The sequence below is a fragment of the Meleagris gallopavo genome, chromosome 3 (genome assembly GCF_905368555.1).
Source record: "Meleagris gallopavo chromosome 3, MGAL_WU_HG_1.1, whole genome shotgun sequence".
In the NCBI taxonomy this organism is placed as follows: Eukaryota; Metazoa; Chordata; class Aves; order Galliformes; family Phasianidae; genus Meleagris; species Meleagris gallopavo.
The window spans coordinates 6,411,627-6,426,546 of record NC_139406.1 but is presented as its reverse complement, the minus strand read 5'-3'; the positions used below and the strand labels follow the sequence as shown (position 1 = coordinate 6,426,546).

Genomic DNA, 14,920 nt, shown 5'->3' with positions numbered 1-14,920 from the left:
TGTTGCTATTGGAGTTGGCCCATCACAATTTCCTTTATTATTAGTGGGGAATAAAGGCAGTTCAAGGTTGCAACTCATCTAATCCTAAAATACAAGTCTGACACAGGTCCTTCTACTGCTCATAAAAATAATCTAGATGAATAAGCTGAGCCATAGAAATGCATAATGCAGATGTGGGCAGATGAAGCATACTCCATGCATTAACAGGAGAAAGAAGTCTCCATACTATGAAACAGGACTTCCACTTTAATGGAAAAGGTGAGATTTTAAAAAATGACCCATAGTTTCTGTAGCTCCACTTTTTGTCTTACCATTTAAAGATGTCTTAAAATGGTCTAACATTTCAGAAGCAGGTCTTTCACAATAAATAGAGCCCTTTTCAATTGCTTGAAATAGAGTTGAAAAAGACTTGAGGAAACAATGCACCAGTATATCAACTACCAGGTATGTGTGGAAGAGTTCTAAGGGAGCAGGGCCCTTTTGTGATGGCTGTTATTGCACACAGCCAGCTTCCTACTTCTGCAGGCAGGTGCTGCAAACCTCAACGCTTCCTGCTTTCCTCCTTAAGTCTTTCGCATCTTCAAAACACCCTTATCAGCACTTACAGAAGAAATGAAGCAAAATTCTGGTGAGCACAGAAGAAAACTCTTGATGGAATGCAGAGGGACTTAGACAGGTCTGAGCAGTGAGCCCGGGTGAACCTCATGAGGTCCAACAAAGTCGAGTGCAAGGTCTTGCAACTGCATTGAGGCAACCCTTATTATCCATACAAGCCAGGGGAGGGAAGAACAGAGCACAGCTCTGCAGAAAGTACCTGTGGGTACTGGTGGATGGCAAGCAGGACATGAGCCAGCAATGTGCCCTCACAGCCCAGGAAGCCAACCATATACTGGGCTGCATCAAAAGAGGGGTGACCAGCAGGTTGAGGAAGGTGATCCTGCCCCTCTGCTGTGCTGCTGAGGCCTCACCTGGAGCACTGCGTCCACATGTGGAGTCCTCAGCACCGGAGGGACACGGACCTGTTGGAGTGTGTCCAGAGAAGGGCCACAGAGGTGATCCACGGGATGGAACACCTCTCCTACGAGAAGGACAGGTTGAGAGAGCTGGGGCTCAGCTGGGAGAAGAGAAGGCTGTGAGGTGACCTGATAGCGGCCTTACAGTGTCTAAAGAGGAGCTCCAAGGAAGAAGGGGACAGACTCTTGAGCAGGGTCTGTGGTGACAGGACAAGAGGAAATGGTTTCAAACTTAAAGAAGATAAAGGTTGGATATAAGGAAAAAGTACTACACAGTGAAGGTGGTGAAGAACTGGAACAAGTTGCTCAGAGATGTGTCCCTGGAGACACTCAAGGCCAGATTGGACCAAGCTCTGAGCAACCTGATCTAGCTGTGGATGTCCCAGTTCATTGCAGGGGAGTTGGAAGAGATGACCTGTAAGGGTCCCTTTCAATTCTAAGGATTCTACGATTCTATGAAAACATTTAAGTTGAGCTCAGGAAAAAGTATCCCTTCACGGGCACTCACACACCAAGATGAAGATCTTTCTTCATCTGCCTATGCTCCAGCCCTGCTACATGTGTACCTCAGTGTTCCACTGTACCCTTTCTGACCCTGCAGCACCACAGCGCTTCCTGAAAGAGGTACTGCAGATACTCCCAGCTACCTTCCAGCATGTATCTCCCTCGACAACAGAAGTGGATACCCAAGGGTTTGGGGAAGCTATCAGTAAGAGCCAGCAAAATCTGCAGCGGATCTGCTCAGTTCTGGACTCCCAAGACAGAACAAGTTTTCCACCTTCCTCCAGTACCACTCTCTATGGGCTCACCTGCTCCCTGTTTGCCCTGGGATGGGCAAGACGGAACTAAACCAACAGTAAACTGTACAGAGTAAATTTTCAGTCTAGTCAGCCTGTGCAACTGCAGAACTGGCATTTTTCTGCACAAGAGAAGAAAAAGGAACCTGGCATAAGGGGTCAGAAAATACAGAGAACTACCGTTTTTGTAGTAATCTCCAGTCAAAACCATTTATTTGACTGGGAAGTCACAATTTGTATTTGGGTAATTATCTTTGCAAACGTAACAGTTACCAACTCTCCTTGATTCCATAAACAATGAAAACTGAAAGTTTTGCAGTTGCTTGTACAGTCTACAATTCCCACTCCATATCCTGATTCAACTGGCAGCTAGATTTCTTTTAGACAGCTTTTCTGTTCATTTTTTTAGTCTTTTTTCCAAGAGGTTGCTCTGTAGTGTTTAATATAAAATGTGTTTATCTGGCCTTCATTGATGTGGGCTGCAGACTTATTTTTAATCACTTCAGAATTGTGGCAGGAAGAAAAGCCACCAACAAAGCTTGCGCAGCTACAATATCCTGTCATGGCTGTTCTTTCCTTCCTTTTTTCTGTTCACAATTTGCAATTTTGTACCATGCAAGACAAGAACAAAGCCAGCTGTTCAGTTACATCTGTGATAAAGCACCTTACATCTGCAGCAAATCTCTCTGGAAGCTGGACTTCGGAACATGTCTAATTTTAGGTGCTCAACTTTGGACACTATTGAAAACAAGCAACTTAAAAGTAATAAGCAGTCAGGACTTCCTGCAAGTCAAACATCTCAACTGTCATTAAACTAAACTGTCTGGAAATCATTAGTGCTTTGCTGAAACATTGTGCCCTGAATGAATTCCAGGGGCTCTCCTCCACCAAAAAAAAAAAAAAAAAAAAAAAAAAAAGTTTCTAGTTTTCAAACTTAGCAACCAAAACACAACAAAAACTAACAGGAAAACGCACAGCATAAGCAAGTGTCAATTGATGAGTAAGAAATGTAAACAATAAAAAAGAGAAACTTGGACTTTGCTATAAATTATATTTCACTGATTTCTTTTACACTATGTTACATTTAAGGAGAAAAAAAGTCCTGTCTCACTAGAAACATGCTGACTCTTTTACACATCCCCACCAGGGGCTCATACTTCTATATATATAATTCAGCAGAACTTTAGTTTCTAACACTGAAATTTTCCAAAGATAGCTGTGATATCAGGAGGGGAAAAAAAAAACAACCAACCACACCCACATTTATATTACTTACCCACAGTATTATATTTTTGCCTTGCTTATGAGTAAGCAATAGAAGTAATTTAACTTGATTTCCAATGTAAAGGAGAGCAATCATTAGGCAACAGGAGCCAGCCTCACCTTTTCCCCCTTAAGATTTTTTTTTTGGGGAAAAAAAATTATGCCCCTACATCTTAGAGTTACTCAAGTGATGCTCTCATTATGCAGTAACAAGCAACTTGTTGTCCAAGAAAAAAGTACAGCAACTGGACTCCAGAATCCTGAAACCAGCTTTTCTCAAACAGTACTGTGAACTTGAACATAGCTGGGGGAAAGAAATTCAACAGATGTGTAAGTTACATAAATAACTCTAAGTTACTCTTCAAGTAAGCCCTTGACATGTAAAGCCTAAAAAAATGCTTTGACAGAACTAGTATAGTGCATGATATGCACAGCTAGCTTGCAAGACCTATTTTCATATATCAAAAGGTTTTGTACTACTAATACCTGGCCATCTCAAAAGCACTCTAAAAAATATTTCAAGTTTTTTTTTTAAGCAAACTTAAGCTCTCTTAAAATACAGATGGAATTTTTCCCATGATTTATCAATGGGCTGTTAGAGTTAGCATAGAATGGATTTGATCTTTAAGGTCTTTTCCAACCTGAACAATTCTATGATTCTATGATTCTATCAGTTTGCCTGATGCTGGGATGCACCAAAGCATATCTTTATATTGGACAAGAGAAAGAAGCCTTGGAGGGGATGACAGGGACATCAGTCCCCATTGATGGCTTGAAGCCTCTCTAGGACACAGCCAGCAAGTAAACGAGGTCTGTATTCAGAAGCAGTCAAAGTAATTGCAGAGAGCTGATTCTAGACGTAGGAAACAGAGGCACACCTGCCATTTAGGGTCTCCTAAACCAGTCTGATATATTGCCCTTATTAGCGATCACACTAAAAAAATTGAAATGTTTGAGAAGAAAAAAGAAAAAAGAGGAGGCAGATATGGAACAAATATTCTCTTCATAATTATTTAAGCAATGAAGTCTAATTTAAAGCCTGGCTCAACTCCATCTAAGTCAGAAAAACAAGAAAACCAACTGAAGACAGTCGAGCAGTCGAGGTAATGACACATGACAAATTTATGATTGATAAGCAGTTAGATGACAGACTAATGATTGGCATGTCAGAGCCCCATCAAAAGATGAAGGAAGACTCCACCACAAACTTGCCTCACCACATCAGAGAGAACAGACAGACCATTCAACACAAATACAGTGTAAAAGACGTGCAGCGTGACCTGAGCTCAGCATAGAATCACAGATGGACCAAAGTTGGAAAACACCTCCAAGATCATCCGGTCCCATCACCCACCTACCACCAACCCAGTGCTGAGTCAGTCCCCAGGAGAGGAAGAGGGCTGTGGCAGCCACCTGCCCCTAATGGGGCAGCCCAGCTCTGAGCTGACAGCTGCAGCTCAGTATCCAAAGGTGTCAGCCAGAAGGCAGTCACCACAGAGAGGACAAACCCTAAAAGCAGCCTGCAAAATAAAAGATTTCCCTCTTAAGCTATTAAGTATTTCACTCTGGATACTTGTGTTTTTTTGTATAAACATCCAAGTCCTCACTGGCTCTGGGCAAGTTCTTGGCCTCAGCAGCATCCTGTTGAAATTAGTTTCACTGACCAATTTTGGACTGCATGAAAAATCATTTTAATCCCTGTTGAATCTGCAGCCTTCAGCATTATCACGACTTTCTCCTCGTGCAAAGAAACACTGGGGGATAGAAGGAAAGAAGCCCTTATATTGCACACGTATACTTTCAGTATGATCCTTTTTAACAGTCATATTCCTAAAGCAGACAATCCAGATCCTTCGCTTTGCTTTTGCATGTTAAAGAAAAGAAATGTACCTTGTATTTTTTCCTCCCTTTTTACTTTGTTCACATTTCCATTTTTGTTTCATGGCAAAGAATACCTACAATCATCCTTCAAATGACTTGTACAGCTATAAGACAGAAACATAATTGCGTTACGATTTCCATTCTACCCTGGACAAATTCCTGGTTCTAAAACCGATTTTATTTGCTGTTTAGCACCAGCAGAATCTTTCTATCACTTTCTTTTCCCAAACTGCCAAGCCCAATTTCTTCTCTGCAACTGCAGGGTTGCAGTCAGGAATGAGTACCTAGTGAGAAGCAGCAAGAAAGGTAATACTGCATCAAAGTTACATACTCCAAATAAAAAGATAAGCAAACGTTTCTTCTTAGAAGTCTATTATATTTCACAACATACCACAGCAATATGCCTACACTTTTAGCATAGTGGTACAAAACAGGCAAAAAAAAAAAAAAAAGAGTGTAGTGTTATTGTTGCTGTGGCAACTACAGACCACAAATTTTTGCCTCAAGGGAATTAGCATGAACACAAACACAGACACAAAGGCATAAACAGCTGTGGGCGCTAGCAGTGCCTACAACTCACTGTGGATGTAAAAACATCGTGCCATCAGAAACTGGATGTAAATCAAAGAGTAAGTCCTTTAGGTTCCCAGTTGCTGTCTCCAAATCATTTGTCTACACTTGTTTTTCCTCATCTTCGTTACAGCACACACTGTAAAACATTTCCAGAAACCCTGTAGTGCAAGAGATATAAATGTAAGATAAATTAAACTAAGAAACAGCAGTATTTTTGAGTGAACAAAATAATTCTAAAAACATCTCTCCTGCAAATAAATAAATCATTGGTCTACCAGCTGGAAACCTGATGGTGCAGATACTTCCTGCAAACCTTCAGTGGTCTGAAGCTGCTCTTGCTGTGCACACATGAGATACACAAAGTCAATATTGTACTATTCTTTAACACTCCCTTGCACTGATAACAGGAAAAACCTACTTTCAGTAGTTCATAATGCCATTTAAGCTAGGGACAAGAGTTAATAATTAAATCTTTTCTGCTCAACTGTACTTGGGAAAAAACAAACAAACAAACAAGCAAAGAAACACAACTGTATGTGTGAACATGGAAACAAGAATGGAAATTATCTGAGAAATGTTGGGAGCGGGGGGTCCTCAAATGTCCTGGTTTCTTTCCCTTGCCTCCTTGCTTTCCCCATTCCTGCCCTATCTATGGGCCTATGCATACCAGTGTCAAACGACACTTGAACAAGAAACCACAAATGAAGAAATTGCTCAAGTCGACCTAGAGCTTTTGTCAGAAGCCCTGGGCCTGTCAAAGGAGCAAATGTGCATGAAAGTCTGCAGCTGAATTGTTCTTTTGGCCTGAGATAGCTATTGATTTATTATTGCACATGTAATCCAAAAAAAAAAAAAACTGATCTAAAGGAATATTTTCCTTTCCCCTTTTTCCCTCCCAGTTCTCCAGCCTGACTTGCTCGCTGAACTGGAAGGCTGCAGAATATAATCTGATAATGAATTTTAAAGTTGGAAATCTTTGAGATTGTCACATTGTGGTCTAGGATCTACTAGGCAGATACACGCACTCAGGCATATCTGCCCTTCAAATAAGTCATCTAGACAGACAGCCTAAATGCTTCCAGGAAGCATCCCACTCACTACGGTGCAGAGTTCATTCACAAGAGGACACACCCAGCAGACGTTGGCAAAATCCCTATTATCCAGTAAGCCCTCCACCCAGAAACACCAGGCAAGTGTTTAGAGTCCTCAACCACCACCTGCAAAAAACATCCAGAAACAGAGAGATGATGTTCTGGAAACCAAGAATGAAGATTTGTTCTAATATTTTGTACTTGTTTTGTCCAGGAGTAGACAGCACTGTGAAAGTCATGCTTTAATCAGATCAATTAACCCTTTCTAGTCATTGCAGTACCATTTCTGTTGTTTAAAAAACTTTCCAAGCTGGTAGATCTGTCTAGTTAATAGTTATTGTTTTGAGATTTGGTTTAAAAATTATTTTCCACTTGCATGTTTTAGTATGATTTATAGAGGAATGATGGAGTGCTACTCTTGGGGAATTATTAATGTTTCAAGTTTTGAAACAATTCTGTTTCTGTAATATACTTGCAATTCGTGTTTACTCACATCATTAAGATTAATGTTTTCTTACCTGAAAATTTCATATGATGAGGTAAGTTTGAAACAGTGATGATTATTTCCCATCCAGCTCCATTAAGGATGCAACATTAATGTATGCAGCCAAAACAAGTTTAAAAAAAAACCACTGTCATTAGAAACTATTGCTTCTACTTCTTTTTGCAGTTCTGCAAAGCTGTGTCAAATGCTTTAAGCCAGGAAATAAAAGACCAGTGAAAATTAACTTTCCAAATTAAGCTCATAAAAAGGGATCATGATCACATCCAACCTTTCCCTAGGGAGGGATCAGCTGAAGGGTTTTCCTTTACTCATTTTTCTCCAAGTGCAATTCTGTCTGTTTGCAGAGCCACAGCAGACTGACCTGATATGGAGCAGGCTGGATTCCACCCAAAAGTAACCAAACAAGCCTGACTAGTGCTGTACCCAGAAGAAACCATCAAATTCGTGTCAGAGATGTTGGCCATGGCGATCTTAGCAAGTAACGAGGCCCAGAGAAGTAGATCTGAAGAGCAAAACAGCTAATGCCAAGGACCCTACTCTCACATTACTCAAGACCTGGAGAGCCTGGCTCTGGATAACCATTAATGTGCCCTTTTGCAGCTGAAGCACTGCAGGGTCCAGGAGCGTATCCTGGGGCTTCATCTGGTCTAAAAGCAACCCAGTTCTCTGGATGCTCAGCATATGCTTCATGTACAAAGCAGTCAAGTGAGGACAGCAGGGAGATTCATTCCCAATTTGTTATTTGCACACTAACATAAACACTCTTACTAGCAGAGGACGGTAAAAATCTATGCATCAGACTGTAATTCTAAGAGCAAGCCTGACTGCCTGGAAACCTTCTAAATACTTTCACTTGATTGCCTGAGTGCACAGGAGACTCGAGCTTCAGTACCCTGAAGGCCACCTGTAGCTGCCAGGTCACATACAGGATTGTTTCACACCAAGAGAAACTCAGCTTTCTGACATCAAACCCTTCACTTGGTTTTAGATAAGTACAAAAGTTCAGATTCACCTCTGCACTGATGCTAAGTCCAGCACCCAGGGAACATCAACAACATCTGCAGTTTGGCAAGCCTTCATCCAGAGCTGCCCATCCTGCACTAACTGCATCCCACTAACTGCAATAGCAGCCAAGGAGCAGCCAGGGCACTCAATACCACGCCAGACCAGCCAACACACAGCAAATCCCAAGCACCAGGGTCTCCCCTGCAGAACAGAGCCAGCTCCGTGCTCACTGCCTAGACCCCTACGCCAATGCCCAGGATGCTCCATCACTACTTCACACTGTCTCAAAATAGCTGTGGGGCACTGCTAAATCATTCCAAGCATGATTAATGCACAGGGAAGGCTTCAGGAAACTTTATACAGCGCTCTTAATGTTTATTTTTCCAGATATCATTTGATACAAATGAGAAGGAAAGTGCTTAAAAAGGGGAAAATTGCAGGCAGCTGATTCCAGTTGCACTTTTGCCTCTTGCCAAATGAAAAAACTTAATAGGACAGACTTTGTTTCAAGGAATGAAGGGATGTGGAAATATTTACACACATAGTATCAAGAGATCGGCCATGCGGTCCAAGACCGTGATGCCAAACCAAGTGAGAACACAATGAAAATGGCAGCGCGTGTTTCTAAGGCAGAGGAAAATGTGTATTGTTGCAATTGTTAATAATAACTGACCTGAACAGAAAGCAATGCTCTGGAGGTAGCCTTGCCCTTTGGAAAGCATGATGCCTCCTCCCCAGGGCTGACTCAGTGATACCGAGCATCCCAGAGCCAGATGAAGCAGGTACAAGCAGAAGGGTGGAGTTGCTCTTGAAGCACAAAAAGGCTGGGCAGCCCGTGGGCACTACAAACTCACCGAGGGATCCAAAACTGTGTCAACAAGACTGTGTTTCTGTTCCTCAGTGGAGTAGTGCATCCTTCATTTCCCTTATGAGCTGCAGTTTTACAAAATCTGGGTGCTGAAAAGGCAGAACTATATCTACATCAAAGCTGGTTTTGGCAACCTATGGACTGCCTTTTTGTAAAGGTGTGATATCACAGTGATTTCAAATATCGTTTTTCTCAAAGAACTAGGGCTTATACAGCTTTATTTTTTCGAGTTGAGGGTGTGTCAAGCAAGGAGGCAGTGAATCTGACAGTACCGCTGCAATTCTAATTTAAAACATTGAATTTTCAAATGCAGAATGACTGGCATTAAGGAATTAAAATACAGCAGAGTTCATACCAAACATGGATAGTTGTTGCTGTTACCCTCAATTCCCACTTTTCAAGTAAAAATCAGACACTAACCCCACTCATGTTTTCAATGAACTTCTATCTTCAGATCTTGCCTTAATCTGTAACAAATTAGTCTTTTTCTTCTGCATTGCATCTTCTAATGTTTCCATGAAGATCATTAAAGAAACCCCAAAGTTCCTTGCCTAACTCTGCAGAGTTCCTAGAAAGCTAAATTTCTCTTTTTAGACTCCAAAAGCTGAATTAGAAAAGCCATGCAGAGGCTCAGGGCTAACAAACCTTCTGACTAGCTAAAAAACAAGAAGTGGAGAAGCAACATTGAAGTTGAAAAAAAATGCTAGATTTAACAACCCTGCAATTTTGAGATCAGAATTTCTGTTGATGTTCGTTAAAGGAAATTTACATATATACAGACACATATAAAAATAATAATAAAAACCACCACACAATTCATGAGCATGCTTTGAGTTATTCCAACCCAAGGAATGGGCAGAAAGACTTTCCTAATACTTCAGCTATTTCAAGTCTCAGATATGCACCCTTCAGCCCCTCAAAGAGTTAGTGTTTGATTTAAGCTGCTGCCAAAACATAAATATGCAGCAGTGAAAGGACAAACCATGGCATACAACTAGCAGCCAAAGCATCCAGTGTTACGTCTGAATGCCCATTTTTCACCTTTGGGGCAATGCAGCAGGCCCCATCAATGAGGACCCTCTGATATAAAAATGAGACAACGTTCATATACTGTTTTTTTGAGGGATGCTCCTTGAACACCTAACATAACTCCTTGAAAAATCAATAGCCTTCATGCTGTCCGAGGCAGGTGAGGGCCAGGCCTGCTAGCAGCTCTGGTTTGCTGTACTGCAGCTGATACAAAGCACACAGACAGTTACTGCCGAGGCAACAGGTAACCCAGGACATCAAGGGGCTGCACTGCAATACAACCCCAAGATCCAAAACTTTGAGATCAAATGTCTTCACCCTTCGAACCCCAATTACATCTAGAGATGTCTAGAGCTGAGGAAGGCATGGTACAAATGTCACGCGAATAAATGGTGCCACTAAACAGACTTCTAATATAACTTGCAATAGAGTATTTATTTCTTCACTGTATTCATCCAAAATGCACTTTGTTTAGAGGCATTACACTGCTACAAGTTTAATCTCTAACTACTGTATCTCACAGTGATTTAGGGTACACGTGACAAAAAAGAAAAAAGTACTGTGTAAGCATACTGGAGGGATGGTGCTCCATGATTAGTGATTTGTGACATATGTGACAAGCAGAACAATCAGTACGCCTCACAGCACTTCTCCCCATCCCACCCCACCACACCACTTTTGCCAAATGTTGATGAAGGTGTGCCATTGACATAGCCAGATATTTTTAGCATACAAGTCAGCTAAACTTCAAAGTCTGCTTTCCTGGGAGATGAGGATGAATTGAACACAGAGTCTTTTCATCCTCTTTCAAGCTCATTAATCTTGTTACCGAATATAGCTCTCCTTAAAAATAATACTTCAATGCTAAATTCAAAGATAAATCATCCATTAAAGGCACAAGCAAATGCACTCTGAGACTTCGGGATGCTATTAGCATCTCAAGTAGCAAACATTGCTATGTTCTCATGCAATATGCTGCCTAGTAAATAAAACGTGCACAGCCTGCCTGGTACACCACGCAGCTATGAATTACACCCTCTGGAACTCAGCATGGTTTTTAAACCTACATCACCATTTGTAAAATGAAGGAAACAACCCATGTGAAAAATGACACTTTTCAGATTCATCTCTGTTTTCTCTGATCTCTTGTGTGACACAAGAGCTGCTTAACAGATGACAAAACATTTTCCATCTACCATGGTTTTAGCTTTCATAACCTTGCTTTGAAAGTGTAACGGTCACTACTTTTGTTTCTCCTACCTTCAGCTCAACTCTTTTTCTGATTTTTCTCATAGATTAGAACTTCTCTCAGAGCACAGAGAAACCCAAAGACAGAACTCCAGAAGCCCTGGCACTCAGCACGGCCCCATACGCTTTAGTGGCAGGGAGTCCCTCTGCTCACCGTGTGTGCTCAAGGAAAACAAGCAAGTGCCCACTGTCTGCAACAGGGACAGGCTGTCCGTGGGACAAACACAGCACACAACTAGACGTGGAGGATTTTACCCCACTAACAGCATCACCTTTGTGCCTCTTGGCTGGCAAGACGTCAGGGTGCTGAGAGCTCAGAAGGAAAACCTGCAGTCGGCCCGGTGTCGTTATAACATCATAGAATCCTGAGTGTTGGAAGGGACCTTTGGAGGTCATCCAGTCCTTATTATCTGGCGAGTCAGCCAGCCTAACCTCACCCTGCACAACCATGGGGCTGTGGATATGCCAGAGGGACAGATGTGTGCCATTCACAGCTCCTGTTTGCTGATCACAGCACAGAATGCTTCGAAATGATTCCCTCTCACGGTGATGCAGAACTCACTGACAGGCATAAGCTTTTATCATTTGGCAGTTTTAGTGCTTTCTGTTAAAGAAAGGAAAATCAGCACGTTTTGGGTTTTAACCTCTGAAATGCTGCGTTTCTTGCATACCTTTGCAAACAAACAACAGTAAGAAACGGCTCTCAGCACCTCTGCTCACAGGGGACGGCAGGTGAGCTCTCATCTCTGCCGGCCAGAGCCGAGACTGGGCAGCTCGGCCAAGCCCCGTCCAACTCCCAGCCTCAACTTCCTCGTCCCTGAAAGCACACGGGAACGGCGCAGGTGCGCGTGGACACGGACGACGCGAGGTGTGGAGGTCAGCACAGCCTACAAGCAACCAGGAGCCACGAAGGGTTTGGTCCAAACCTACCGCACCACCGAGCTGCTGCGTTTCACCTATCTCCGGACAGAGGCCCCGCGTTTCATCACGCACTCGCACGCCGCCAGCAAAGACCGCTGTACAGCAGCGACCTCAAACGCAGCTCGGAGCCGGCCGGCCCCTGGCAGGAACGCACTGGGAAGCACCTGAGCCTCTCGCTCCGCGTTACAAACTTCCTGGCAGCGGCTCAGCTCGCGCCGCGCGCCGCAGCATCCCCAGCAGCAGCCAGCAGCCTGCCGGGGCACGGCCGCAAAAAAAAAAAACCACCGCAAAACAGAGGAAGCCGCTCGCACGCCCAGCACCTCGCTGCCGCCCGGCCGCTCCGGGACCAAGAACGCCGAACCCCTCCCTAAGCTCCGAGCCGCTCACCTGGTCCAATGGGATGCCGAGCAGCACGCTCAGCGGGTGTAACAACGTGGAGCCGGTGGTGCGATGCGGGGCTGCGGGCGTCTCGGCCATGCCGCATCCCCAGCAGCGGTGACAAGCAGCCCGGAGGCACCGCTCCGTCCGCCCGCCGACACCGCCCCGCGCCGCGCCGCGCCGCCGGGCCGCAGGGGGGCGCTCGGCAGGGCGGGGCCGTCCGAACGGCCGCCCTAACGGCCCGACCGCCGGGGGGGAAGGAGGGGGGCAGCGCGGCGGCGCCGGCGGCAAAAGGCAAACGGCTGCTCCCGCCCCGAGCGCGCGTTGCTCACCTGCCGCCTCGAGTCGGCCCCGCCCGAGCTGGGCGCGGTGTAAGCGATCGGCGGCTGTGGCGTGGAGCTGTGGGAATGGCTTTATAAAGCAGCGAGTGCATGCGTGCGCGGCTGGAAAACCCAGCGGAATTGTGAGGGATGAGTTTAACAGCTACGTCTTCAGTTACCTGAGTGGAACTAATTTGTAAATAGCAGCGCGTGCACACATACACACATAGACACATACACACATAGAGCTGTAGAATCGTTAAGGTTGGATAAGGCCACAAAGATCATCTAGTCCAACCACCAACCCAACGTTCACGCCCTCTAAACCGCACCTCTCAGTGCCACAGCTACTGTTTTCCTGAAAACCTCCAGGGATGGTAACTCCACCACCTCCCTGGGCAGCCTGTTCCAGTGCCTCACTGCTATTCTGAGATGAAAGCCTTCTTCCTAACGTTCAACCTGAACTCATGCGGCACGCCTTGAGGCCATTCCCTATCACTAGTTAGCTGGAAGAAGAGGCCAACCCCCTCACCACACTACAACCTCTTGTCCAGTAGTTGCAGAGAGCGATGAAATCTCTGCTGAGATCCCACTACTCCAGAATTAAGTATCCCAGTTCCCTCAGCAGCTCCTCATAAGATTTGTGTTCCAGACACTTCACCAGCCTCACTGCCCTTCTCTGGATGTGCTCCAGGTCTCAGTGTCTTTCTTGTAGTGAGGGGCCCAACAGTGAGCGCAGAACTCAAGGTATGACCTCTCCGGTGCCAAGAGGGATGATCACTTCCCTATTCCTGCTGACTGTGCTATTACTGATAGAAGCCAGGATGCCGTTGGTCTTCTTGGCTGTCTGGGCACACTGCTGGCTCGTGTTCAGCTGCCTATCAACTAACATCTCCAGATCCTTTTCCTCTGCACAGCTTACCAGCCACTCTGCCCCAAACCAGTAGCGATGCATGGGGTTGCTAGGACCAAAGTGCAGGACCCAGCACTTGGTCTTGGTAAAGCTCGCACTATTAGACTCATGAACCCTCACAAGAGAGGAAAAAGAAACATGACACAAGGGAAGGGAAAATACACAGAACTACCTTTTTTGTAATAATCTCTAGTCAAAACCATTTATTTGACTGGGAAATCACAATTTGTACTTGGGTAATTATCTTTGCAAGCATAACAGTTAGCAACTCTCCTTGATTCCATAAACAACGAAAACTGAAAGTTTTGCAGTTGCTTGTACAGCCTACCATTCCCACTCCATATCCTGATTCAACTGGCAGCTAGATTTCTTTTAGACAGCTTTTTTGTTCATTTTTTAGTCTTTTTCCAAGAGGTTGTTTGTATGGTTCTTTTTATTATCATTATTATTCAAGAAGACAATTGTATTTGCCCTTTGCTATAATGGTGACTGCATAGAATTAGCAAACCTCAGTGAACTGCTCCTAACATATATCTGCTTTCACAGTCATGGGATTTCACAATCCCTGCATCTGCAAATCTCCCTCTTTAACAAACTGGTAATAGACATTTGAGGGTTACTAGATCACACTCTGGGAAGAGAAAATAAATAAGCTTAAGAATGTAGTCCATTATTTTAGGGCTTTTAATATTTTCCTTATAGTTAAGAAGCTGGAAGAAACATCCTCAATTCCATTCTGGCCACCAAAATACTTTGCTTTTTCTTTGCTACTTTTTTCTTCCCTTTTACTTACAGAAAATTGAATTTCACTTTCCAAAAATTTAGGAAAACGTAACAAAAACCACACCATTCTGTGGTCTGAGAGATGCCTTTATGTGGAAGACAAGGAGATTTGAGGGGAAACTGGGGGCCTTATGCCTGGGGATGGCTCCCCTGTACTATTTTGCTACTCACAAGGAAAGGCTGCCCTTGGACACAGGCGCTGCTCTATGCCCATGCCTGCCTAATGGACATTTCTGGTTGTCAAGGCCTGCCGTACTCTTGGTGAAGAGCTTTTTCCTAGTACCCAACTTCAGCTTCCTCTGATGCATCTCTGTGCCTTCCCCTTGGGTCCT

The 14,920-nt window shown here is 44.1% G+C and overlaps 1 protein-coding gene across 3 annotated transcripts in view; it reads right to left on the bottom strand.

Annotated features, from left to right (window-relative positions):
- MBOAT1 (membrane bound glycerophospholipid O-acyltransferase 1) overlaps positions 1–12,779 on the bottom strand; it is a 59,470-nt gene extending 46,691 nt beyond the window's left edge. For 2 of the 3 annotated variants that reach the window (XM_010708475.4, XM_019613803.3), the window contains exon 1: positions 12,582–12,777. In XM_010708475.4, the coding sequence (XP_010706777.1) occupies positions 12,582–12,671 (90 nt within the window). In that variant the 5' untranslated portion in view covers positions 12,672–12,777. Of the gene's footprint in view, positions 1–12,581 lie in introns of all 3 variants that reach the window. The other variant, XM_085220119.1, reaches the window with a different exon arrangement.
- Between the last annotated feature and the right edge of the window lie 2,141 nt (positions 12,780–14,920).